Here is a 24,891-nt window from a genome sequence, read left to right on the forward strand (position 1 = left end):
CTAAAGGTTTGTGAATTTCATTGATCTGTTTTCAAAGAACCAAATTTTGGTTTTGTTAATGTTCTTATTGGTTTTTTTTTTTCCTTTTTAATGCAATTTGACCGAGATATATTCAAATATCATAACATCCATCCAAAGTATACAATCAGTGGCTCATCATCACATAGTTGTGCATTCATCTCCACAATTTTAGAACATTTCCATTACTCAAAAAAAACGAAAACAAAAACACCCAAAACATCCCAAATCCCTTATTCCCCACCCCCCACTATTGTCCCCTAGCATTGGCATGGTACATTTCTTACTGTTGATAAGAGAATTTTAAAATATTACTGTTGATTATGCTCCATTGTTTCCAGTGGGTACAGTTTTCCCCATATGCCACTCTTTTATTGACTCCTTGTAATAGTGATGTATGTTTGTTCTTGTTCATGAAAGAATTATTTTATATTTGTACTGTTAATCACAGCCATTGTCCGCAAGATTCACTGTGTTATACAGTACCGTGTTGTAACCTATAACTTTCCTTCCAGTGACCTCCATAACTCTAATTCCTCTTTAAACCACAATCACACACACAATTCAGTGCTGTTAATTACGCTCACCATACTGTGCTACCATCACCTCTACCCATTTCCATTCATTTAAATTCAACGTAGTTAAATATTCAGCACATATTAAGCAATGGCTCCTGATTCTCTAGCCTCATTCTATTGTCTGATAACCTATATTCTAGATTTTTATCTCTATGACTTTACATATTATAATTAGTTCATGTAAGTGACATCATACAGTATTTGTCCCTTTGTTGTCTGAATTATTTCCTTCAACATAATGTTCTTAAAGTTCATCCGTGTTGTCATGTGCTTTAGGACTTCATTCCTTCTTACTGCTGAGTAATATTCCACCGTATATATAAACCACATTTTGTTTATCCATTCATCAGTTGATAGACACTTGGGTTGTTTCTGTCTTTTGACAATTGTGATAATGCCACTATGAGCATTGGTTGCAAATGTCTTTTTGCATCCCTGTTTTCAGTTCTGGGTATATACCAAGTAGCGGGATTGCCAGATCATATGGCAGCGCTGTACTTAGCTTCCGAGGTACCACCATACTGTCTTCCACAGTGGCTGTACAATTTTAGAATCCCAACAGCAATGAATATTTCTGTTTCTCCACATCTTCTTCAATACTTGTAGTTTCCTGTTTGTTTAATAATGGCTACTCTAGTAGGTGTGAAATGATGTCTCCTGGTTTTCATTTGCATTTCATTTGCATTTCCCTAATAGCTAGTGAAGATAAGCACTTTTCACTTGTGCTTTTTAGCCATTTGTATTTCCTCTTTGGAAAAATGTCTGTTCATGTGTTTTGCCTGTTTTTTGATTGGGTTGTCTGTCTTTTTATTGTTGAGTTGTAGGATTTCTTTATATGTTCTTGATATTAAACATTTATCAGATAAATGGTGTCCAAATATTTTCTTCCATTGAATCAGCTCCCTTTTCACCCTTATCACAAAGTCCTTTGAAGCACAAGAGTATTCAGTTTTGAGGAGATCCCATTTATCTATTTTTTCTTTTGTTGCCTGTGCTTTGGGTATAAGATCTTAAGAATCTACTGCCTCTCACTTAGACCTTGAAGATGCTTCTCTACATTTTCTTCTAGTTTTATGACCCTGCTTCTTATATTTAGGTCTTTGATCCATTTTGAGTTTATTTTTGTATAGGGTATGAGATAGGGTCCTCTTTCATTCTTTTGGATATGAATATCCAGTTCTCCCAGCACCGTTTATTGAATAGGTTGTTCTGTCCCAGTTGAGTGGACTTGGGAGCCTTTTCAAAAAATTGCCTGAGCTGAGGGTCTATTTCTGAATTCTTGGTTTGATTCCATTAATCATTTTGTCTACGCTACTTTGACCACTGTAGCTTTATATATAATACATTTTTTTTAAATCGAGATTGTTCACATACCAGACAATTATCAAAAAATCGAAAGTATACAATCACTTGCCCGCGGTACCATCATACAGCTATGCATCCGTCACCACAATTAATTTTTTTTTAATTTTTAGACCATTTTCATTACTCCAGAAAAGAAATAAAGACAAAAAAAGGAAACTCAAATCCTCCCATACCCCTAACCACCTCTCCTCCATTATTGACTCATAGTATTGGTATAGTACATTTGTTACTGTTGATGACAGAATGTTGAAATACTAACTGTAGTATATAGTTTGCAATAGGTACATATTTTTCCCTATATGCCCCTCTATTATTAACTTCTAGTTATAGTTCATACATTTGTTCTAGTTCATGAAAGTGATTTCTAATATTTGTACAGTTAATCATGGACATTGTCCACCACAAGATTCACTGTTTTATGCATTCCCATCTTTTAACCTGCAGTTTTCCTTCTGGTGACATACCTGACTCTGAGCTTACCCTTTCCATCGCCTTTGCACACTATTCATACACCGTTTCCAAACACTTAAGTTCAACCTAGTTGAACATTCTGCTCATAATAAGCAACCGTTCCCCATTCTTTAGCCTCATTCTATATTCTGGTAATTTATATTTCATGTCTGTGAATTTACATATTATAATTAATTCATATCAGTGAGACCCTCAGTATTTGTCCTTATGTGTCTGGTTTATTTCACTCAATATAGTGTCCTCAAGGTTTCTTCATCAACCCATTTTTTTTTTTTATGACAGTTTTGTTCACACACCATACATTCCATCCTGAATAAACAAATCGATGGTTCCCTGTATATCATGTATTTATGTATTCACCACCATCACCACTTACCTATATAAGGACATCTACATTTCTTCCACAAAGAAGAAGGAAGAGTCAAAGAAGGTAGACAAAAGAAAAAGAAAAAACAAGAGAGAGGGAAAAAAAAAAAAAAACATGACAGCTAGGAAGCAACAAAAGGAAAGATAGAATTAAACTAAAGTAGAATAAAGAGTCAGACAACATCAGTGCCAAGAGTCCCATACCCCTCCCTTATATACCCCTCTTATACGCATTTAGCTTTGGTATATTGCCTTTGTTGTATTAAAGGAAGCATAATACAATGTTTCTGTTAATTATAGTCTCTATTTGCATTGATTGTATTTTTCCCCCACTACCTCCCTGTTTTTAACACCTTGCAAGGTTGACATTTATTTGTTCTCCTTCATGTAAAAACATATTTGTACATTTTATCACAATTGTTGAGCACTCTAGGTTTCACTGAGTTATACAATCTCAGTCTGTATCTTTTGTCTTTCCTTCTGGTGTCCCACATGCTCCTAACCTTCCTCTTTCAACCATACTCACAGTCATCGTTGTTCAGTGTGCTTACATTGCTGTGCTATCATCACCTAAAATTGTGTTCCAAACCTCTCACTCCTCTTTTCCTATCTGTCTGTAGTGCTCCCTTTAGTATTTCCTGTAGAGCAGATATCTTGTTCACAAACTCTTTCATTGTCTGTTTGTCAGAGAATATTTTAAACTCTCCCTCATATTTGAAGGACAGTTTTGCCAGATATAGGATTCTTGCTTGGCGGTTTTTCTCTTACAGTATCTTAAATGTATCACCCCACTTCCTTCTTGTCTCCAGGGTTTCTACTCAGAAATCGGCAGATAGTCTTATCAAGCTTCCTTTGTATGTGATGGATCGCTTTTCTCTTGCTGCTTTCAGGATTCTCTCTTTGTCTTTGATGTTTGATAATCTGATTATTAAGTGTCTTGGCGTAGGCCTATTCAGATCTGTTCTGTTTGCAGTACGCTGTGCTTCTTGGATCTGTAATTTTGTGTCTTTCATAAGAGATGAGAAATTTTCATTGATTATTTCCTCTGTTACTGCTTCTGCCCCTATTCTTTTCTCTTCTCCCTCTGGGACACCCATAACACGAACATTCATGCATTTGATGTTGTCATTCAATTCCCTGACACATTGCTCTTGTTTTTTCATTCTTTTCCCTATCTGTTTTTCTGTGTAGGATTTCAGGTGCCTTGTTCTTCAGTTCCTGAGTGTTTTTTTCTGCCTCTTGAGATCTGCTGTTGTATGTCTCCATTGTGTCTTTCATCTCTTATGTTGTGCCTTTCATTTCCATAGATTCTGCTGGTTGTTTTTTCAAACTTTCAATTTCTACTTTATGTTCACCCAGTGTTTTCATTATACTCTTCATCTCTTTTGCCATATCTTCCCTAAACTTTTTGAATTGATTTAGCGTTAGTGTTTCAATTCCTGTATCTCAGTTGAAGTGTAAGTTTATTCCTTTGACTGGGCCATAACTTTGTTTTCTTAGTGTAGGTTGTAGTTTTCTGTTGTTTAGGCATCTGGTTTCCTTGGTTACCCCAACCAGGTTTTCCCAGCCCAGAACGGGCTCAGCTATCAGAAGGGGAAAATATTCAGTGTCAGGTTTCCCTGAGGGTGTGTATGAGAAGATTGACACTCCCTGTGAGGCCTCTAGCTGCTATGCTTTCCCTAACCTGCCTAGCAGGTGGCATCTGGCAGCCTGTCCCTCCTGACTGGTGTAAGGAGATGCGGCCTGCTTAGTTTTTATTTTGGCTGTTTTCCCCAGGCTCGGGAGTCTGGTTCTGAATAGGTGGCTGGTAGTAGGGCTGGGCACCACCTCCTTCGTCTTAGGGAAGATACACCCCCTATGGAGTGATCATCAGCATTTAAATAGGTTCTTTGTCTCTCTGACTCTGCTTTCTCCACCCTTGTCTGGGTCAGAGCACTATCACTGAAAATGGCTGCGGCTTTCTCCACTGATATGCCCAGGTTGAGAGAGAGAAAAAGGGACAGAAAGCCCCCATTCAGGGCCAGTCCACGCCTCCCCCCCCCCCAATCTTCACCCACAGGCCAGAGATAGCACCTGGTTCTCTAGGCTCCCCCTTCTGGGACAGAGAAGTCCTCTGGCTCTTTAAGGTCAGTCGTCACCAAAAGCCTCTGCTTGTTGTGGATATATAGCTTGTATTGAGCAGTCCATGTTTGGTAAGTAAAACGCCAGTTGGAGCTTGTTCAGAGAGTGCTGCTCTCTATCACAGCGAGGTTTTGCCGTTCAGGCTGCCATGGGGGAAGAGGGCTTCCGGCTCAGGTCCGCAGTTTTTACTTACAGATTTTATGCTGCGATCTCAGGCATTCTTCCCAATCCAGATTGGTGTATGATGTGTGGACAGTCATGGTTGTCCCCCAGCAGTTATTCCAGATTATTTACTAGTTGTTCCTGGTTGTTTATTAGTTTTTCCAGGGGGACTAACTAACTTCCACTTCTCTCTAGGGCGCCATCTTCTTGGTCTCCTATAATACATGTTCAAGTCAAGAAGCATGAGTACTCCGACTTCATTCTTCTTTTTGAAGATTTTTTTGGCTGTTCAAGTCCCCTTACCCTTCCAAATAAGTTTGATAATTAGCTTTTCCATTTCTGCAAAGTAGACTTTGAATTTTCATTGGCATTGCATTGAATGTGGAGACCAATTTGGTTAGAATTGACATCTTAACATATACCTTCCAATCCATGAACACAGAATGTCCTTCTATTTATTTAGGCCTTATTTGGTATCTTTTAGCATTATTTTGTAGTTTTCTGAAGATAGAGCCTTTTCATCTTTTATTTTTTTTCTTAGGTATTTAATTCTTTTAGTTGCTTTGTAAATGGAATTTTTTTCCTTGATTTCCCCCTCTGATAGCTCATTACTAGTGCATAGAAAGACCAATGATTTTTGCATGTTGAGCTTGTATCTAGCCTCTTTCCTGAATTCATTTATGAGCTCTAGTAGCTTTGTTGTAGTTTTTTCAGGACTTTCTAGAAACAGGATCATGTCATCTGAAAATAGTGGAAAATTGATTTCTTTCTTTCTAATTTTGATGCCTTTTGTTTCTTTTCTTGCCTAATTCCTTTAGGTAGAACTTGCAGCACAATGTTGAATAACAGCAGTAATAGTGAACATCTGTGTCTTATTCCCAATTGTAGAAGGAAGGCTTTCAGTTTCTCACTGTTGAGAACATTGTTAGCCGTGGGTTTTTCATGTTGTGGAAGTTTCCTTCGATTTCTTCTTTTCAAAGTGTTTTTATCAAGAAAGAATGCTAGATTCTTTCAGGTGTCTTTTCTTTTTCAGTTGAGATGTGGTTTTTCCCTTTCTATTTGTTAATGTGGTGTATTACATTAATTGATCTTTTGTTGAACCACCCTTGCATACCTGGAATAAAACCCACTTTGTCATGGGGTATAATTCTTTTAATTTGCTGTTGCATTCAATTTACAAATATTTTGTTGAGGATTTTTGCATCTATATTCATTAGACAGAATTTGCCTGTTCTTCACTATCTTTATGAGGCTTTGGTATTAGGGTGACATTGACTTCATAGAATGATTAGGTAATGTTTCCCCTTCAAATTTTTGGAAGAATTTGAGCAGGAATGGTATTAATTTTTGAAATGCTTGGTAAAATTCACCTCTGAAGCCATCTGGTCCTGGGCTTTTCTTTGTTGGGAGGGTTTTAATGACTTTTTTGATCTCTTTACTTGTGAATGGTTTGTTTAGGTATTCTGTTTCTTTTCCAGTGATTGTAGGCTGTGTGTCTCTAGGAAGTTGTCCATTTCATCTTAGTTGTCTAGTTTGTTGGCATACAGTTGTCCATAATATCCTGTTATCATTTTTATTTCTTTAGGCCCCCCTCTCATTTCTGATTTTATTTGCGTCTTTTCTCTTTTTGTCTTTTTCAGTCTAGCTAATGGTTTGTCAATTTTATTGATCTTCTCAAAGAACCAGCTTCTGGTTTCATTGATTCTATTTGTTCCTCCATTTTGTTTATATCTGCTCTCATCTTTCTTATTTCTTTTCTTCTGCTTGCTTTGGGATTTATTTGCTGTTCCTTCTCCAGTTTTCCAAGTATTCAGTTAGGTCTTGGATTTTAGTTCTTTCTTCCATTCCAGTGTAGGCATTTAGGACTATTAATTTCCTCACAGGACTGCCTTCCCTGCATCCCATAAGTTTTCATATGTTGTGTTCTTGTTTTCATTCATTTCAAGATATTTACTGATTTTTCTTGCAGTTTCTTCTTTGACCCAATTGTTTAAGAGCATGTTGTTTAACCTCTATGTTTTTGTGACTTTTCCAGTTCTCCGGTTGTTATTTTCCAGCTTTATTCCATGATGAACAGAGAAGATGCTTTGTATAATTTTAGTCTTTTTTAATTTATTATGACCTATTTTGTGCCCCAGTTTATGGTCTGTCCTCAAGAATGTTCCATGAGCGCTTGAGAACAATGTATATCCTGCTGTTTTGGGGTGCAATGTCATATGTATGTCTCTTAGGTCTAGTTCATTTATCATATTATTTAGGTTTTCTATTTCCTTATTGATCCTCTCTTTAAATGTTCTCTATTGAAGAGAGTGATATGTTGAAGTGTCCCACTATTACTGTAGAGATGTCTGTTATTCCCTTCAGTTTTGCCAATAGTTGCCTCACGTACTTTGGGGCACCTTGATTAGATACGTAGATATTTATGTTTGTTATTGCTTCTTGGTGATTTGCTTCTTTTATTAATATATATAATGCCTGTCTTTATCTCTTATAACATTTTTTGCACTTAAAGTCTGTTTTGTCTGATGTTACTATAGCTACATCAGGTTTTTTGTTTGCTTGTTTTTTTATTGGTTACTGTTTGCATGGAATATCTTTTTCCATCCTTTGACTTTCAACCTAATTGTATCTTTGGGTCTAAAATGAGTCTATTGTAAACAGCATACATGCGGTCGGGGTTACTGCTTCTAGGGGGAGTGGCGGCCGGTAGCCGAGCCCTCAGCTCTCGGGGCTGCTTAAAGGGTACCGGCGGCGGGGGCTCTTTCCCGGAGGCGAGGGCGAGGCGGAGGACGTGGCCAAGGTCCTCGGCGAGAGGCGTGCAAGGTATGGAGGGCGGCGATAAGGACAAAAACACTCTTCATCCAGTAGGGGTATGCGCCAAAGAGATTTATTCAGGGGTGATTACAGGTTATATAGGCTGGTAAGAAGGGCAGGGCTGGAAAGGAGGTGAAGTAGCCTAAAATGGCAATATTGAAGGGAGAGGGGCTAGGATTGGTTCTGAGAGGACGCAGGAGCCGTTGCAACGGGCGGGGGTTGTTTTGGCCACGGTGCATGCGCACTGGCGGTGGCAGAAGTGGCCTTGGCACAAGGGAGTATGCGGGCAAGATAAGGAAATGGGGTAAGGGCGGTTGGGAGAAAGGCGGTTTCCTCCGGCAAGCCTCCCCTGCCAGTGGCATTTTGGGTGAGGAAAAGGGAGCTGCCTCGACCTCGCTCCTCAGGCTCGGGGGGGCTGCAGAGGGCACTCACGCCCGTACCTACTACCCTCCCCAGGGGGTGATATCAAGTCCCCTGGCCCAGGCCTGGTAAGTCGAGGCACAAGCTCAGCTACCCGCAATTCCCCTTTCTTTTCTAATTAGAGGAAGAGGCTTTACCGGAGAGGCCCGCTAAGGGTGAGGGAAGGGGGAGGTCAGGGAAGGGAAAAAGGGGTTGACGGTGGCTCAGCGAGGCTGGAGCTCAGTGTTGGTGTGGTGCCCGGGCGCTTGACAATGGCTTCACTGCAGCGGGCTGGGCGAAGGTGAGGAGTTTAAAGTTCAGGGGTTTAAAGTTCAGGGGTTCAGAGAAGCTGGAACTCGAGGCGAGAGCGATGTTCAGGTGATTGAGAAGGACCTCGCGGTCGGCGGGTTGACCGGTGGCGTTGAGGTCGCGGAGGGTTGGCTGTCATCTTGGAGTGGGGGGCGTCAGAGGTGGCGAGTCGCTGATACTGGATTTGCACGAACGAGGAAAAAATGGCATCTGTTTGTTTTCTTACAAGCTGGACAATTTTGCGGATGAGGCAGGGTCCTAAGATGAGAGCTAGAATAATTATTAATAGGGGGCCAAGAAAAGGAAGGATGTATGGGAGGATGGGAGTGAAAAAACTGGACCAATAATTGGTGGCTTCACGATCTCTTTTACGCTTTTCCAGTCCCTCTCGGACCCTTTTCAGGCTGTCCTCGACGAGACCTGTGGAATTGGCATAAACACAGCACTCTTCTCCTAGGGCGGCGCAGAGGCCTCCTTCTTTGAGGAGGAGAAGGTCAAGACCTCGGCGGTTTTGGAGCACGACTTCAGAGAGGGAATTGACAGAATTTTTTAGATGGTAAATAGCGTTTTGTAGGTGGCGAATGTCCTCGTCAACAGCCGCCCTGAGGTGAGTTAGGGCGGAGCCTTGACTGGTTAGTGCAGCGATTCCGGTGCCAGCGCCGGCAAGACCTAGGAGGGAGGCAATTGTGAGGACGGTGATGGGCTCTCGCTTTTGCAGAAGGGCAGGAGCTGCAGTTTTTTCCAGACGGAGGAAGAAGTCTTCTTCGCTGTGGTATAAGACCCTAGGGATAAGGACAATTAGGAGGCAAGTTTCTTTATATTCACTGATGATATTCGTGCTGAGACAGGGGGTAAGTCCTGTAGAGGAGCAGAGCCATTGGGAGGAGTTATGAGGAATGAGAAACTTTGCCGAGCTGCTGGGAGATGAGTAGCTGGCACAGGCAGTGAGGTCGGGAGAGTTACTGGAGCGAGGGCGGACGCACTTTCCCGTATAGGAGACTGAATGAAAGGTCAGGGGGACGGCAGAGGTATTCCAATTGCATTCCGAGGGGCTGTCTTCTGTGCTTTCTGAAAAGGAGAGGTTGGAGGCAACGGGCTCGTACAGTGAGGAAGAAGTGGAGAGGCAGAGCCAGCAGGAGGAGGTAAAATTGGGGTTGGAGGAGTTCACTGAGGCAAAGGCGGCTTGGATGAGGCTGAGGAGGGGAGAGGAATAACGAGAAGGGGGCAGAGGAAGCTGGGGTGGTGGGGTTGGCGATGCGTTGTTTGCAGCTGAGGTGCAGCTGGTTGGAGCTGAGGTGCGGCTGGAGAGCTGTGGAAAAAGGGGGTTAATGACTTTATTGGGACCAATGTTAAAGGGCTTTTTTATAACAGTATTTTTCTTTGGTTGGTTTAAAGCCTCCTTTCTTATTAGAATAAGTGATCCTCGGTCGGCTCCTTTCTCATAGATTCTGAAGCCCCAAGTTTGACCGAGTAACCAGGAGGGATCAGTGGGGAGCTGCACTGTAAGATTAAGATGTGTGCAGGATTCCTTACTTTCTTGGCCGAGCCAGTTAACAGTAGGGAGTTTGCACCCTGTAGGGGCCCACTTTAAGGTAAGGTAATGATTAGGAACAGGAGGCTTCCAATTAGTGGCTAATGTTTCACACCCCCAGTATGCACAGTAGTACTCGTTGGGGGAATTACAGTACGATTTTTCAGGATTTGAGGATGGGCACATGTAATATTGGGCCTGGGGATCACTTACCTTTCTGGCGCAGGTTTCTTCGACTCTGGAGACAAAGGTGGCGAAAGGCTTACTCGGCTCCTGGAAGAGCTTGGTGAATTTATTAGGCCGACAGGCAGAGCAATTGGCAAACGCGCGTAAGGCGATGCCTCTGAGGACAGTCCAGAAGGTGGCAGGGGCATTAATATAAGTAGACGCATTTAGAAACGCTCCAGTGCCCAAATAGGCTTCGGGGGGGTGATAGACTCCAATGGCTGCATCTTGCTCACTTTGCTTAGCTGCTTCTGCCTGGAAGTGAGCACGCCAGTCAACAAACTGACCGGGGTTAAAAATTGAACGGGCAAGCGAGGCCCAGTCTTGGGGGATGCAATAGTTCATGGCGAGATCCTGTAGTATTTGGGAAGCATATGGGCTACCTAACCCGTCCTCCTTGACGGCCTTGCGAAGCTGCTTGATAGTATCTAAGTCAATGGGATACCAGTCATGCGGCCTCTGTGGGGTGGGGGCAAGGTTAAGAGGAAAACAGCGAAAAGCACGAGAGAAAGGAGGACACGCTTGCAGAGGACTTGGCGCGGGAGTGGGGGTAGGGGGAGCGTTGCCCCAAGGATTGCCTTGTGGTGCAGAAGGCAGCCAGGGGTTGTTAGTCGGCAGGGTGGAAGGAGCGGCGGCAGCTGCCGGTAGCGGCTCCGAAGGGGAGCTCGCCGGAGGGAGAGGCGGGAGTGGGAGGCCCCAAGCGTCGCAAGATGGCGGCGCGGTGGGCGTGGCTAAGACACAAGATGGTGGATCAGCCCCGTCCTGTGAAAGGGTGGGGTTCAAGGCATAAGATGGTGGACTAGCTCCGCCCTGTGAAAGGGCGGGGTAAAGCATATGCGGTTTCCGGCCCAGCTTAGGGCTGATGTCATCGCCAGAGCATTTCCTCCCCTCGATGGAAGAAGAAGGAGGAAGTTCGCCATCTTGGCGTGGCGCAGTGTTATTTTGCTTTTTGGGAGTCACCTCGAGCGCGTTGTTAATCTGCTCGACTAAGGACTCCGTGTCCGAGTCATGATTTGAATTAGTATCGCTATCTGAGTCTGTTGGCTGGGTTGATAGGGCCTCTTTGGATTTAACGGGGCCTCTATCAGGGGGGAGGGAGCCTTGAAGGCAGGAGCGGATGGTTATCAAGGTGGGGAGCAAGCCGGGAGGGAAACGCTTGCTCTCATGTTCCATGGCGTTAGTGACTCGATCAATAAGGCGATCATAAGTAACAGGGTCCCAAAGATGGCAAGTGGTGAGCCATGGGTTAAAGGGCAGCAGGAGATCCCAGTATATCTGCAGCTGCCGGACAGACACTTTACAGCGATGCGTGTCTAGGAGACCCGCTAGAGCACGAACTTGAGGTGCCTGACATGTAGATATACGATTACCCATAGCTGAGGGGAGAGGAGGGGGAGTAGTTCCCGAGCCGGGCCGGCCGGCTGGCGGGGAGGAGAAGGAGGAGTAGTTTACTGAGCAGAGAGAATGAGATAAACTGTGGCTGCAAGGCCGAAGGAGACGGCGAGAGCAGAAAGCAGTGCCCTTTGGCAACGAGAGCAGTCAGGGGGGGCGGTTGCAAAGAGGCACACGGCACCAAATGAGGAAATAAAGATACAAAGAACTACAGCAAAGTAATGGAGGGGAAGAGGGAGAGTGTTAGGAAGAACGGGGGTCATAGAAGTGCGCATACAAGAGGACGAAGAGAGCGTGGGGGAAGGGAGGAGTTCCTACTGGATGAAGAGAGCGTGGGGGAAGGGAGGAGCGGCTTCGGAGCAAGGAACCTCCCACGGCTCCGGAAGCGGCGAGGGAGAGGCGGCCCTTACCTTGCAGGCGAGGAAATGGGAAGCTGGAGGGGCGTCCGGGCGAGCGGGTGACCTGCCAAACTGTCGTGTGGAGACGTTCCTCACACGGGGCACCAGTAGCGGTCGGGGTTACTGCTTCTAGGGGGAGTGGCGGCCGGTAGCCGAGCCCTCAGCTCTCGGGGCTGCTTAAAGGGTACCGGCGGCGGGGGCTCTTTCCCGGAGGCGAGGGCGAGGCGGAGGACGTGGCCAAGGTCCTCGGCGAGAGGCGTGCAAGGTATGGAGGGCGGCGATAAGGACAAAAACACTCTTCATCCAGTAGGGGTATGCGCCAAAGAGATTTATTCAGGGGTGATTACAGGTTATATAGGCTGGTAAGAAGGGCAGGGCTGGAAAGGAGGTGCAGTAGCCTAAAATGGCAATATTGAAGGGAGAGGGGCTAGGATTGGTTCTGAGAGGACGCAGGAGCCGTTGCAACGGGCGGGGGTTGTTTTGGCCACGGTGCATGCGCACTGGCGGTGGCAGAAGTGGCCTTGGCACAAGGGAGTATGCGGGCAAGATAAGGAAATGGGGGTAAGGGCGGTTGGGAGAAAGGCGGTTTCCTCCGGCAAGCCTCCCCTGCCAGTGGCATTTTGGGTGAGGAAAAGGGAGCTGCCTCGACCTCGCTCCTCAGGCTCGGGGGGGCTGCAGAGGGCACTCACGCCCGTACCTACTACCCTCCCCAGGGGGTGATATCAAGTCCCCTGGCCCAGGCCTGGTAAGTCGAGGCACAAGCTCAGCTACCCGCACATACAGATGGATCATATTTTTTTATTCATTCTGATAGTTTCTGTCTTTTGATTTGGGAGATTAATCCATTAACATTCAGCATTACTACAGTAACAGCAGTACTTAACCATTTTGTTCTTTGGTGCTTATTTGTCAGATCTATTTTTTCTCTTCTTTTTATCCTTTAAGTTACCCTTAAATAATAATAATCTTCATTTCTATATTCTCCACAAAGCCTTTTCTCTCCTGTCTTTTCTTTTCAGCTTGCAGAACTCCCTTCAGTATTTCTTGTAGAACAGGTCTCTCTCTTTTTTTTTTTTTTAATTGGGCTTGTTCAGATACCATACAATTATCCAAAGATCCAAAGTGTACAATCAGTTGCCCCTGGTACCCTCATACACCTGTGCATCTATCACCACACTTAATTTTTGTTCAATTTTTAGAACCTTTCATTACTCCAGACAAGAAATAAAGTGAAAGATGGGGAAAAAAAAAAAGAAAAAGAAAAGGAAACTCGAATCCTCTTATATCTCTAACCAACTCCCCTCAATTGTTGACTTGTAATGTTGGTATAGTACATTTGTTACTGTTTATGAAAGAATGTTGAAATACTACAAACTGTAGTATATGGTTTGCAATAGGTATATATTTCTTCCCTATATGTCCCTCTATTATTAACTTCTAGTTGTATTGTCATACATTTGTTCTGGTTCATGGAAGAGTTTTCTAATATTTGTACAGGTAATCATGGACATTGCCCACCATAGGATTCAGTTTTATAGATTCCCATCTTTTGAGCAGGTCTCTTTTTAATGAACACTTTCAGATTCTGTTTATCTGTGAATATTTTAAACTCTCCCTCCTTTTTTAAATATAGCTTTGCTGAGTAAAGAATACTTGGCTGCCAATTCTTCTCTTTCAGTAACTTAAATATATAATACCACTGCCTTCTTACCTCCATGGTTTCTGAAGAGAAATCAGCACTTAATCTCATTTTGCTTTTGTTGTATGTGAAAATTGTTTTTTTTCTTGCTGCTTTCAGAATTTTTTCCTTCTCATCAGCATTTGATAGTGTTATTAGTGTGTTGAAGTGGGTATATTTGGATTTATTCTATTTGGAGTATGATGGGCTTCTTGGATTCATGTATTTACGTCTTTTTAAAGGGTTAGGACATTTTGGCCATTATTTTCTCTAATATTCTTCCTGGGCCTTTTCTCTTCTGTTCTCCTTCTGGGACACCCATGATGCACATTTTTGTGAGCTTCATGTTGTCAGTCATTTCCCTGAGACCTAGCTCAAGTTTTTCCATTCTGTTCTCTATCTGTTCTTTTGTTCAAATTTGGATACTCTGTCTTCTAGTTTGCTGATCCTTTCTTCTGCCTCTTCAAATCTGCTGTTGTATGTCTCTAGTATATTTTTAATTTCGTCTAGTGTCTTTCATTTCCATAAGGTCTATTTTCCTATGTATTCTTTCAGGTTCTTTATGCTCACCCAGTGTCTTCTTAATATCCTTTATCTCTTTAGCCATCTCTTGAATTTGTTTGAACATCTTCGACTAGTTCCAGATGTTTCTGTTTTTCCTTTGACTGGGACATAGCTTCCTGCATTTTAGTATGCCTTGTGATTTTTTGCTGATACTGTGTCATCTGAGTTCGATTTCTCTCTTCTAGGATTATTTTTTTGATTATGTTTGTATTAAAGTTTGTCTTTGACAGTTGGATTATCAGTATTTCCCAGCCAAAACAGTGCCAGTTGCCCATGCAGGGGGCGTAAACCAGATCCAGTAGTCCTTGGGAAAGGATCTGGAAAGACCTCCAAAATCCCTTTCCTTTCCTTCCACATCACTAGGCTGCACTTTCTGACTGCCCAGCAGATGACGCTCTTTGGCTTCCTATTCCTCTCAGCACTAAGGAGGCAGGTTGTTTTTGTTCTTTGCCATATCCTCCTTAAGGCAGTTGAATCAGTGGTACCTGGTGGCATCTGACAAGGATGGGGTTGAAACTACAGGATCCTGTCTTCTCACTTTGCTGGCCAATATCATCCTCAGTGTTGGGCTGTGTCACTCTCGTACATCGGGTGGAGGACTGCTATGGTCATTCTAGTCTGAAGCCGCCCCCCAGGCAAGGATCTGGCCACCCACTGCAGCTTCCCTTGAGGGTGGGGGATATTCACTGTCAGCCTCAAATGGAATTCCTCAGTCTCTGGCCTAGGTTTCCCAATATCTTCGTCCCACACTTCATGACTGACAACATGAAGCTCACAAAAATATGCATCGTGTTGTACTGACCTCCCCTGGCCCCCAGATCCCCAGTTGATTCTGACAGTTTCTGCCTGATTACTCGTTGCTTTTGGGAGAGAAGTAGGTTCTGTCACTCCCTCCCTAATCCTCCATTTTGTGAACTCCTCCTTGGGGCCCTGTTGTATTCAGCACTCCTCAGCAGTGTGTGTTCTGCCCTGAGTCTCTGTGGACTTGGGTCCCTGTGTCTGGATCTGTGTGGGGTTCTAACTCACTGCTCTGAGTGGCTTTCTAGTCCATGTCCCCAGGGGTAGCTCGGAGGAATCCAGGCCAGTGCTTTTGAACATTTCCTAAGCTTTGTGGGACCGCGGGACAGCGAGGGAAGGGGATCTGCCAGTCAGGACAGAAGTTTCTCACCTGATGTTTTTCTGTTTCTTTGATTCAGCGTTTGTCAAGTCCTCCAGTCTCTACCTTCCTCCAGAGTTCTAATCTATTGTTATTTCATTGTCTAGTTCATTTATTTCTGCTCTAATCTTTGCTATTTCTTTATTTCTGCTTGATTTGGGTTTAGTTTGCTCTTCTTTTCCAAGTTCCTCCATGTGTGCAGTTAGGTCTTTGATTTGGGGTCTTTCTTCTTTTTTAATGTAAGCATTTAGGGCCTTACATTTCCCTGTCAGCACTGCCTTTGCTGCATCCCATAAATTTTGATATGCTGTGTTCTCATTATCATTTATCTGAAGGTATTTACTGGTGTCCTTGTAATTTCTTTTTCTTTCTTTTTTTTTTTTTTTTTTTTTATGTATTTGCTGATTTTCCAGTTCTTTGCCTGTTGTTGATTTCTAGCTTCATTCCATTGTGGTCAGAAAAAGTGCTTCATATGTTTTCACTCTTTTTAAATATATTGGTACTTGTTTTGTGACCCAACAGGTGGTATATCCTGGAGAATGATCCATGTACACTTGAGAAGAATGTACATCCTTCTGTTTTTAGGTACAATGTTCTGTATATGTCTGTTAGGTCTGGTTCATTTATCATGTTATTCAAGTTCTCTGTTCCCTTATTGATCTTCTCTCTAGATGGTCTGTTGCTGAAAGTGGTATATTGAGGTCTCCAACAATTATTGTAGAGGTGTCTATTTCTCCCTTCAATTTTGCTAGTGTTTGCCTCATGTTTTTTTCAGCACCGTGATTAGATGCATATTTATTATTTCTTCTTGATGGGTTGCCTCTTTTATTAATATATAGTGTCCTTCTTTATCTTTTATAACAGCTTTTGACTTAAAGTATATTTTGTCCCATATTGGTACAGCTACCCCCAGGTCATTTTTGGTTACTATTTGCATGAATTTTTTCACTTTAAAATATTTGTGTCTTTGGGTCTAAGGTGAGTCTTTTGTAAATACCATATAGTTTGGATCATGCTTTTTTATACATTCTGCCAGCCTGTATCTTTTAATTGGGGAGTTTAATGTATTAAAATACAGTGTTATTACTGTAAAGGTAGTACTTACTTTGACCATTTTGTCCTTTGGTATGGTATTTATATGTCATATCTTTTTTTGTCTCCCTTTATTGCAGCCTCCTTTTCTGTAGGTGATCTTTTGTGATATGTCTTTCTGATCACTTTCTCGTTTCTGTTTCTGTATTTTTAAAATAGTTTCTTAGTGGTTACCTGGGGGGTTGTATTACGCTACCTATGTCTGTCTCCACTAATTTGAAAAATACTGTCTTAGCTTCAGTAGCATACACGTTCTCTGCTCACATATCTCTCAGTTTCCCCTCTTTATATTGTTTTTATCCCACATTACCTCTTTATATTTTGCATGTCCATTATTAGGAAATGTGACTTTTCTGTTTCGTTGTATACCGACTCTTATAGGAATAAAAGAGTAGAGTTATACATTAAGGATACAGTACCATTGGATTTTGCATTTACACTTTTAGTTCCTTTACTGAAGATTTTCATTTCTTCACTCTATTCCAAGCCACTCTTTACTGTCTTTTCCTTTCAACCTGCAGAACTCCCTTTAGTAATTCTTGTACGGCAGGTCTTTTGTTGACAGACTTCCTAAGTTTCTATTTATCTATGAATATTTTAAATTCTTCCTCATTTTTTTTTATTGTAGCTCTTTTTTTTTTTAAATTCAGTTTTATTGAAATAGATTCACACACCATACAATCATCCATGATATACAATCCACTGTCCACAGTATGATAACATAGTTATGCGTTCATCACCACAGTCTATCTCTGAACATTTTCCTTACATCAGAAAGAACCAGAACAAGAATAAAAAATAAAAGTGAAAAAAGAACACCCAAATCATCCCCCCATCCCACCCCATTTGTCCTTTAGTTTTTATCTCCATTCCATTCCTCCATTCATCCATACACTAGATAAAGGGGGTGTGATCCACAAGGTCTTCACAATCACACTGTCACCCCTTGTAATCTACATTATTATATAATTGTCTTCAGGAGTCCAGACTGCTGGGTTGGAGTTTGGTAGTTTCAGGTATTTACTTCTAGCTATTCCAATACATTAAAGCCTAAGAGGTGTTATCTATATAGTGCATAAGAATGTCCACCAGAGTGACCTCTCGACTCCATTTGAAATCTCTCAGCCACTGAAACTATTTTGTCTCATTTTGCATCCCCCTTTTGGTCAAGAAGATACTCTCAGTCCCACGATGCCGGGTCCACATTCATCCCCGGGAGTCATACTCTGCATTGCCAGGGAGATTTACACCCCTGGGAGTCGGGTCCCACATCGGGGGGAGGGCAGCGAGTTCACCTGTCGAGATGGCTCAGTTAGAGAGAGAGAGGGCCACATCTGAGCAACAAATAGGTACTCAGGGGGAGACTCTTAGGCACCATTACATGCAAGTTTAGACTCTCCTTTGTGGTAATGAGCTTCATAAGGGCAAGTCCCATGCTCGAGGGCTCAGCACATCAAACCGCCAGTCCCAATGTTTGTGACAACATCAACACCAGACCAGGTGAGGATGTCCAACACATCCGCACCTTCCCCCAGATCCTCAGGGCTGGGGAGGGGGAGGCTGTAAATATATTTTTTATTATCTGCCCAAATTACTCCAGGATGTGTCACTATTTCACTCCAGCCTATACTAACCTACTGTATCTCACTTCCTATTCAAAGTTCCATGCAGTTGTGGTGTTTGAACAAATCAACTGTATCTCCCTCATTTTTGAAGGACAGTTTTACCAGATAAAGAATTTTAGGCTGGCAGTTTTTCTCTTTCTGTACCTTAAATACAACATCCCACTGTCTTCATACCTCCAGGGTTTCTGATGAGGAATCACACTTAGTCTTACTGAGGATCCCTCGTATGTAACAAATTGCTTTTTTCTTGCTGCTTTCAGAATTCTCTTTATCTTTGGCATTTCATGTTCTGATTAGTATGTGTCAGAGTAGGTCTTTTATGATTTCTTCTTTTAGGACTATGGTGCATTTCTTGAACATGTATGTCTTTTATGAGAGTTGGGAAATTTTCAGCCATTAATTTCTTAGTGGGTTTTTTTTTTTTTTTTTTTTTTTTTTTTGCCCCTTTTCCAAACTTCTCTCCTTCTGGGACACCTATGATAAGTATGTTTGTATTCTTCATGCTTTTACTCAAGTCCCTGAAAGTGCTCAATTTTTTCTATTTTTTTCTGTGTCTCATCTTCTGTGATTTCAATTGTCCTGTCTTCTAGTTCACAGATTCTTTCTTCTGACTTTTCAAATCTGCTTTTTTATTATTCCAGTGCATTTTTAATTTCCATTATTTTGCCTTCCATCCCCATTTGTTATGCTTTTTAAACTTTCAAATTTTTTTATGTCACATATTGTCATTTTATTATTCTTTATCTCTATAACCACCATTAGTTATTTCTACCCATATTTTCTTTCATCCCCTTGAATTGATTTAGATTTATTTGAACTTCTTTGATTAGTTGTTCCAAATTCTGTGTCTCCTCTGAAGTTTTAATCTGTTCCCTTGACTCGGCATATTTTCCTATTTCTTGGTATGGCTTGTAATTTTTGGCTGATGTCTGGGCATCTGATTATTTTGATGTGCTAACTCTGAAGGTCAGTTTCTCCCTCTTGCGAAGGGTTTTATTGTTGATGGTTTTGCATTAGGCTCTTCTTTGAAGCTTACTCCAACTTACTCTGGACTTTCAGAGTAGCCTGTGTTTAACTGTTCAGATTTTCTCAGCTCTTCTGCAAATGATTCTTGCCCTGAATATGCAGTACAGTTTTTAAGATTGCCCTTTTTGTGTGCAGTTGTTTCACCTCCAGGAAAAAGTTTCCTTTATGTAGTTTCTTCTTTGGGAGTCTTAATCTTTTCTGTTTTCATATAGAATTCTCATCCCAGCTCCTGTGACTTGTTTAAATTCTTTCCCTCACTCAGTCTCCCCTTTTCCTTACACTTTTCATTTCTGAGACCTGTCCTGTTTTATAGCAGTTCAGTTTCCCCCCCTTTTTGTTTTTTTCTGTGAGGCTTTTCTCCCTCCCATTACTTCTCTATTAGGGTATCCTGTCCCAAGGAGCCAGGTGGCATAAATCCAGAAAGGTTTGTTTTGCATTGAGGTGGTCCAGCAAACAGACTGGATTGAGGCTGTGCACCTCTTGCCAATAGCTCTGCCACGGTCTCTTTTTTCCCTGGGGGCACTTTTGTTTGTGGCCCTTCTTAGCCTCATGTTCTGCCCTGTGTCTCTGCAGACTTTAGTCCCTGTGCCTGGATACGTGTGGGATTTTAACCCCCTGCTATGGTATGCATCCCTGGGAGGGTGGACTGGGCTGTGCTGCCTTCGTGCCACCGCAAATTTCCATGGCACCGAGTGAGGGGGAGGGGCCCAGACTGGTGAGTCCAGGATGCAAATCTTCTACCTGATTTTGGTGTTTTCCTTCTTTGATTCAGCATTTGTGGAGTCCTTCTCCAGTCTCTCTTGTACTCCAGAGATCCAAGCAAGTGGGATTTGTCCTTTTATTAGATGATTCTAAGGGGTCTTTTCCAGGAGCTGCTGTCTTATACGACCGTGTTGATGATGACATCAGTTCGAGTTTTCTTGATTTGGCATTCACCCAGTTACTGCAACCCTTTTACCTATTTTCCAAAGGTTTGAAGAGGATGTCTCTGCTAGGTTTTGATAGTTTTTAAAATTCTGAGGGGGGGGATGGCACCCTTGAGCATTGTACACCAGCATCTTGGTTGACCAGAAACCCATAATCTCTTTTAAAATTGCTTTTTAAACTTTATGAATTAATTCCCATGATAGTCGTTGCCTACTTCCTCTTTGAAAAGGGGGGGGGGGGGCTTTTTAATTTCAGCCTGAGATTTTGCAGCACTGAAAAGGGACAAGCATTGGGTTTAGCCCAGAATCAGAAAAAGTTATGCAGGAAAGCAGATGTACTGAGTAACAGTTGGGAATTCAGGAGCTGATATTAAGAAGAAATATCTTACTCATCATGTACCCATGGTCTGTTCAGCTTTCTTTTTGTTGAATTTTGGCCATATCCAAATAAAGTAATTGCCACATAAACCAAGAAATAGAGAATGCAGACACATGCCCGGTGAAATTACTGATGGATTATCCTCCATAAAGATGCAAAATCCACTATGTCTATTCACTTTGAAATTGTTCCTTTTTCTAGTTTGGTTGTCTTGCGATTATAGGATTCACTGGTTTTGGGGTATGGTTTTGTTTGTTGACATTGGTTTTGTAGTACCAGTTTAGATTCCAAAACTGATACTATAAGCAAAAAAACATTTTTATTGCTTCCTCTGCTCCCTGAGAAAAGTTATGCTCTTTGACTTTTGCTGCTTCTGTCTCCAAGCAGCAGTTGTTTTTCTAATATAGTGATTCTCAAACTTTTGAGTCTCAGGACCCCTTTGCACCCTTAAAAATTGAGGATCACAAAGGAGTCTTGTTCATGGGGGTTATATTCATTGTCATTTGCCATATTAGGGTTTAAAACTGAGAAATTTCTAACCTACTAGAACACACAAGCATACATCCCACTAGCTGTCACAGTGATGGTGTCATCGCTTGTCATGTAGCCCTGGAAGACTCCACTATACACTCACAAGATAAGGAGAGTGAAAAACACAAATAGTGTCTTTGTATTATAAAAAGTTTTGACCTTACAGATCCCTGAAAGGGTTTCAGGATTCCCACAGGGGGCCCTGGGCTGTACATTGAGAACTGCTTTCTAGTCTTTTCCATGGAATGGAACCAAAATCTGTTAAATTTTAGTTGTAGCTTAAGCATGGGTTTGTTTTAATAAAACAAACCCTACAGCAGAATGTTTCCTTGATGTACCATTTTAAATAATTTTTATCATTTACCTTATATGATGGTTGTGGACATAAACATATCAACAATTATCAGCAAACTAGAACCTTTTAATTTAAATTTATAGGCTTCAGCTTAACTGCCATGTTATAATAAAATTCAATCAAAATGTATTATGCTCTTTGGAATGACTTAATACTGAGTGATTTCTTAAATTTTATTGTAACCTGGCCTTGTATTAATCTAAAGAAGAGGCCACTAGAGGGGAAAAAACAGTGAGATTAATATTTATTCCTATAAATACAAGTTTTAAATTACATAATTGTGTTAGCACCTTGAATAATACACCTTATAACTCCATTTTAAGTCATCCATTAAGTGCTCAGGAAAATGTGTTTCCTTTCCTTGTAGAGTTTCTGCTATGGTGCTGGAAAATCAGTTGGTATGCTGAGACATTTAGGTGGTTCTGAGAGAGACCCTCTCCTGGCACTTCACTCAGGTGATAGAAGACGTCAGAAGGAAATTGATTATAGACTCCATGGTGGAGCAGGTGATGCAGATTTCTATTATAGGAGCCAGATTGGTCCCGGTGAACAAGGGCCTTATGGCAAAACAGATGAGGGTAGAAGAGATGCTTTGAGAGAGAGAGATGTTGACTTGAGATTTCAGACTGGCAACAAGAGCCCTGAAGTGCTCCGGGCATTTGATTTACCAGATGCAGAGGCACAAGAACATCCCAAGGTGGTATCCAGTGTAAGTTAGCAACTATTTATTTTGCTCTCTCTTCATACTAGGCCTAAATTCTTCTTACAGAGCTTTTTTGGTTAAGTATTTTTACTCCAAAAGACTTTTACTTTTCATTAATTATATCATTAATGATATAATTAGCAACTTCCTTCCCCACCCCAACCTCCCCCCACCCCCCTGCTTCTGGTCAGGTTAGTCCAGCCTCCTCAGGAGAAATAAAATGAGGTTTAATTTTTATGTGAAACACTATTTAATGGTAGTTTGTTAGAACAGATGGTAATTTATATGAAAGATGCCAATACTTGAGTATGACTAAAATTTCTACATTTAAAGAGCTATGAGCAAATTCCTCTCTGAAAGGTCCAGAGCCCTAGGAAACTTGCAGCAGAGCCTCTGAAGACTTAGCAGGATGGAAGATGGGTTGGAGGAGGGATCAAAACTTTGCTTTCCCAAATGTATTATGCCATTGACTGGTTAAGACTATACCTTTGACCTGCAGCATGGTGATGATTTTTTTTCATATTATTGGTTATCTAAAAATGATATTTTGATTTCTCTTTGAGAGAAGACTTTGTATTGTCATTTGCAAAGTTTCATTGCAACTCCAAACCTTTGAGAAACTTACGAACACAATAAAACCCAAGAAATTAAATAATACTTTCCCCTGATGTTCCTTAAAGAAAGAATAAGCCTGTCTACGTGCATCCAGAAAAACTTAAGATGTTCCTTCCAGATTTAATAGTTACCTGACAGTCATCTCAGAAATCCCTCAGTGGCTTCCCAACCTCCTTGATCTGCCCCTTCCCTCACTGGTCTCCTCCTGCTCTGCCTCTGTGCTTACTCTCCTTCAGCCACAAGAGCCTTCTCACTGCTGCTTGAACTCAGGGCCTTTGTGCTTGCTGTTCCCTGTATGCAGAAAGCTGTTGCGCTGCGCATTTATCTGGTTCATTTCTTCCCGTCTTCACTCATGTCACCTTTTCAGGCCACCCTAATTTAAACTGCAGCCTGACCCCATCACCACCACCCCACTTCCAGCACTTATCTTTTTCCCTGTTTATTCACATATTCCTTAACACTATTTAACATTGCTATATATTATAGTTTCTTAATGTATTTGTTGCCTGATTCTCTCCCCAACCTTCCAGTGTCTGTTTTGTTGAGTGTATTATTCTCATCAGGCAAGAGGAGTTAGCAATGCTGGTCACCAGTCTCACTGACCTCTTCTAATAAGCTAGGTCTCTAGACCAGTACCATTTTAAGTGTCTGACTCCTTGACGTAGAACGTACAGCTGTGAGGCTTAACAGTATTTATATAATTGCAATGCAACTTTGAACTAGGATTTAAAAGAGATAGGAACCTGTTAAGCATATTTGATTAGTAAACCTTCACATTAAAATTAAATAATTATAACAAAATATAAATCTATACTTTATAGCATAAATCACTTACTTTGGATGCAAAACCAAACGAGACAGCTGAAATCCCAAAAGAAAGCACACTCACAGAAAGCAGTACTAAAAGCAGCCAGTTTGCTCAGCCCATGTCTGGCCACGAGACAGCAGGGAGTGTGGAAGAGTCACCTGCAGTGGAGAAGGCCCAGCTCAGGACTGAAGCCAAAGGCAGCACGAACAGCCCAGCAAGAACTGCAGCTGCAGCATGTGGAAAGGATCCAGTCGGGAGCCCGTGTGGATAGAGGAACAGATATGGACGCCACTCTGAGGTCTTCTGTGGGTTGTCTGACGTATCCTCTTCGCAACTTCTTCTCTACTAATATTCAGATATTTACTACAAAGATGCCAACTAACTTATTACTATTTTTACTGACAATCAGAATTAACATACGCATGTATATAAAGGCTTCCATTTAATTTTCTTTTAGTCATTAAGACATGTCCCACAAAGGGTTAATTTTGAACAGGGTCTCATAGAAGTTATATTCTAAGATGAACATATGGCAGGCATCACTGATTCTCTGGATACTTAAAGAGACCAGTTTGAATTAGGGATATGAAATTTATTCTTTACAAGTATATACAGAAGCCAGCTAACCAAAGTGTATGTTGCCTAGTGGAAGTCCTGTAATACCTACTTTAGTTAACAGAGGATAATTTGTTAGTTATGCATTGAGTTCAAACAGTGTTTCCAAAGTGATTAGTTTCTCAAAAACAGCTTTTAACGAAGGTCCACAATAGTCAAGTTGACCCTCTTTTGTACTGCAGCATCTTACTGTAGCCAGAATCTGCATTACCAGCATCAGTTGTGCTGAGGCCTCAGTTATTTGTCTCTATGGAGATTGCTTTCCAAAGCTTAATTCAGCTTTCTTATCCTACCTTCATCTCTCAGATCTTGCAGCTATCACTGGAAGATTGCCAGAAGAATTTAGATAACATATCTTGTTAAATTGGTAACCTCAGTTTTAGTCAGTAGACTGAGAGCTACATTCTCTCCCCACCAAATGCAGAACACAGGCTTTATGGACTTATTTTCCTTGTGCTCAGACTCCCAGCAGTTGAGACTGTTGGCTATTACTGTATATTATTTATGTTGTAGCAAACCATATTGTCTTGAACACATGAAATTCTAACTTTTCAAGATACCACGAATAAGAAAGCAGTAAGGTGCTTTAAACAGACTGCAAAGACGGGGCATATAATCAACATTTTAAATTAGTTTTTATGACTTTAAAACATATTTCTCATTTTTAGT

The 24,891-nt window shown here is 41.7% G+C and overlaps 1 protein-coding gene across 4 annotated transcripts in view; it reads left to right on the forward strand.

Moving 5' to 3' along the window:
• Positions 1-24,891, forward strand: part of CLCC1 (chloride channel CLIC like 1) — a 65,362-nt gene that overhangs the window by 39,439 nt on the left and 1,032 nt on the right. For 3 of the 4 annotated variants that reach the window (XM_037826479.1, XM_037826480.1, XM_037826477.1), the window contains exons 10-11: positions 21,849-22,190; positions 23,621-23,905. In XM_037826479.1, coding sequence (XP_037682407.1) covers positions 21,849-22,190; positions 23,621-23,878 — 600 coding nt within the window. In that variant the 3' untranslated portion in view covers positions 23,879-23,905. Of the gene's footprint in view, positions 1-21,848; positions 22,191-23,620; positions 23,913-24,891 lie in introns of all 4 variants that reach the window. The other variant, XM_037826478.1, reaches the window with a different exon arrangement.

The sequence above is a fragment of the Choloepus didactylus genome, chromosome 2, assembly GCF_015220235.1.
Source record: "Choloepus didactylus isolate mChoDid1 chromosome 2, mChoDid1.pri, whole genome shotgun sequence".
NCBI classification, from domain to species: Eukaryota; Metazoa; Chordata; class Mammalia; order Pilosa; family Megalonychidae; genus Choloepus; species Choloepus didactylus.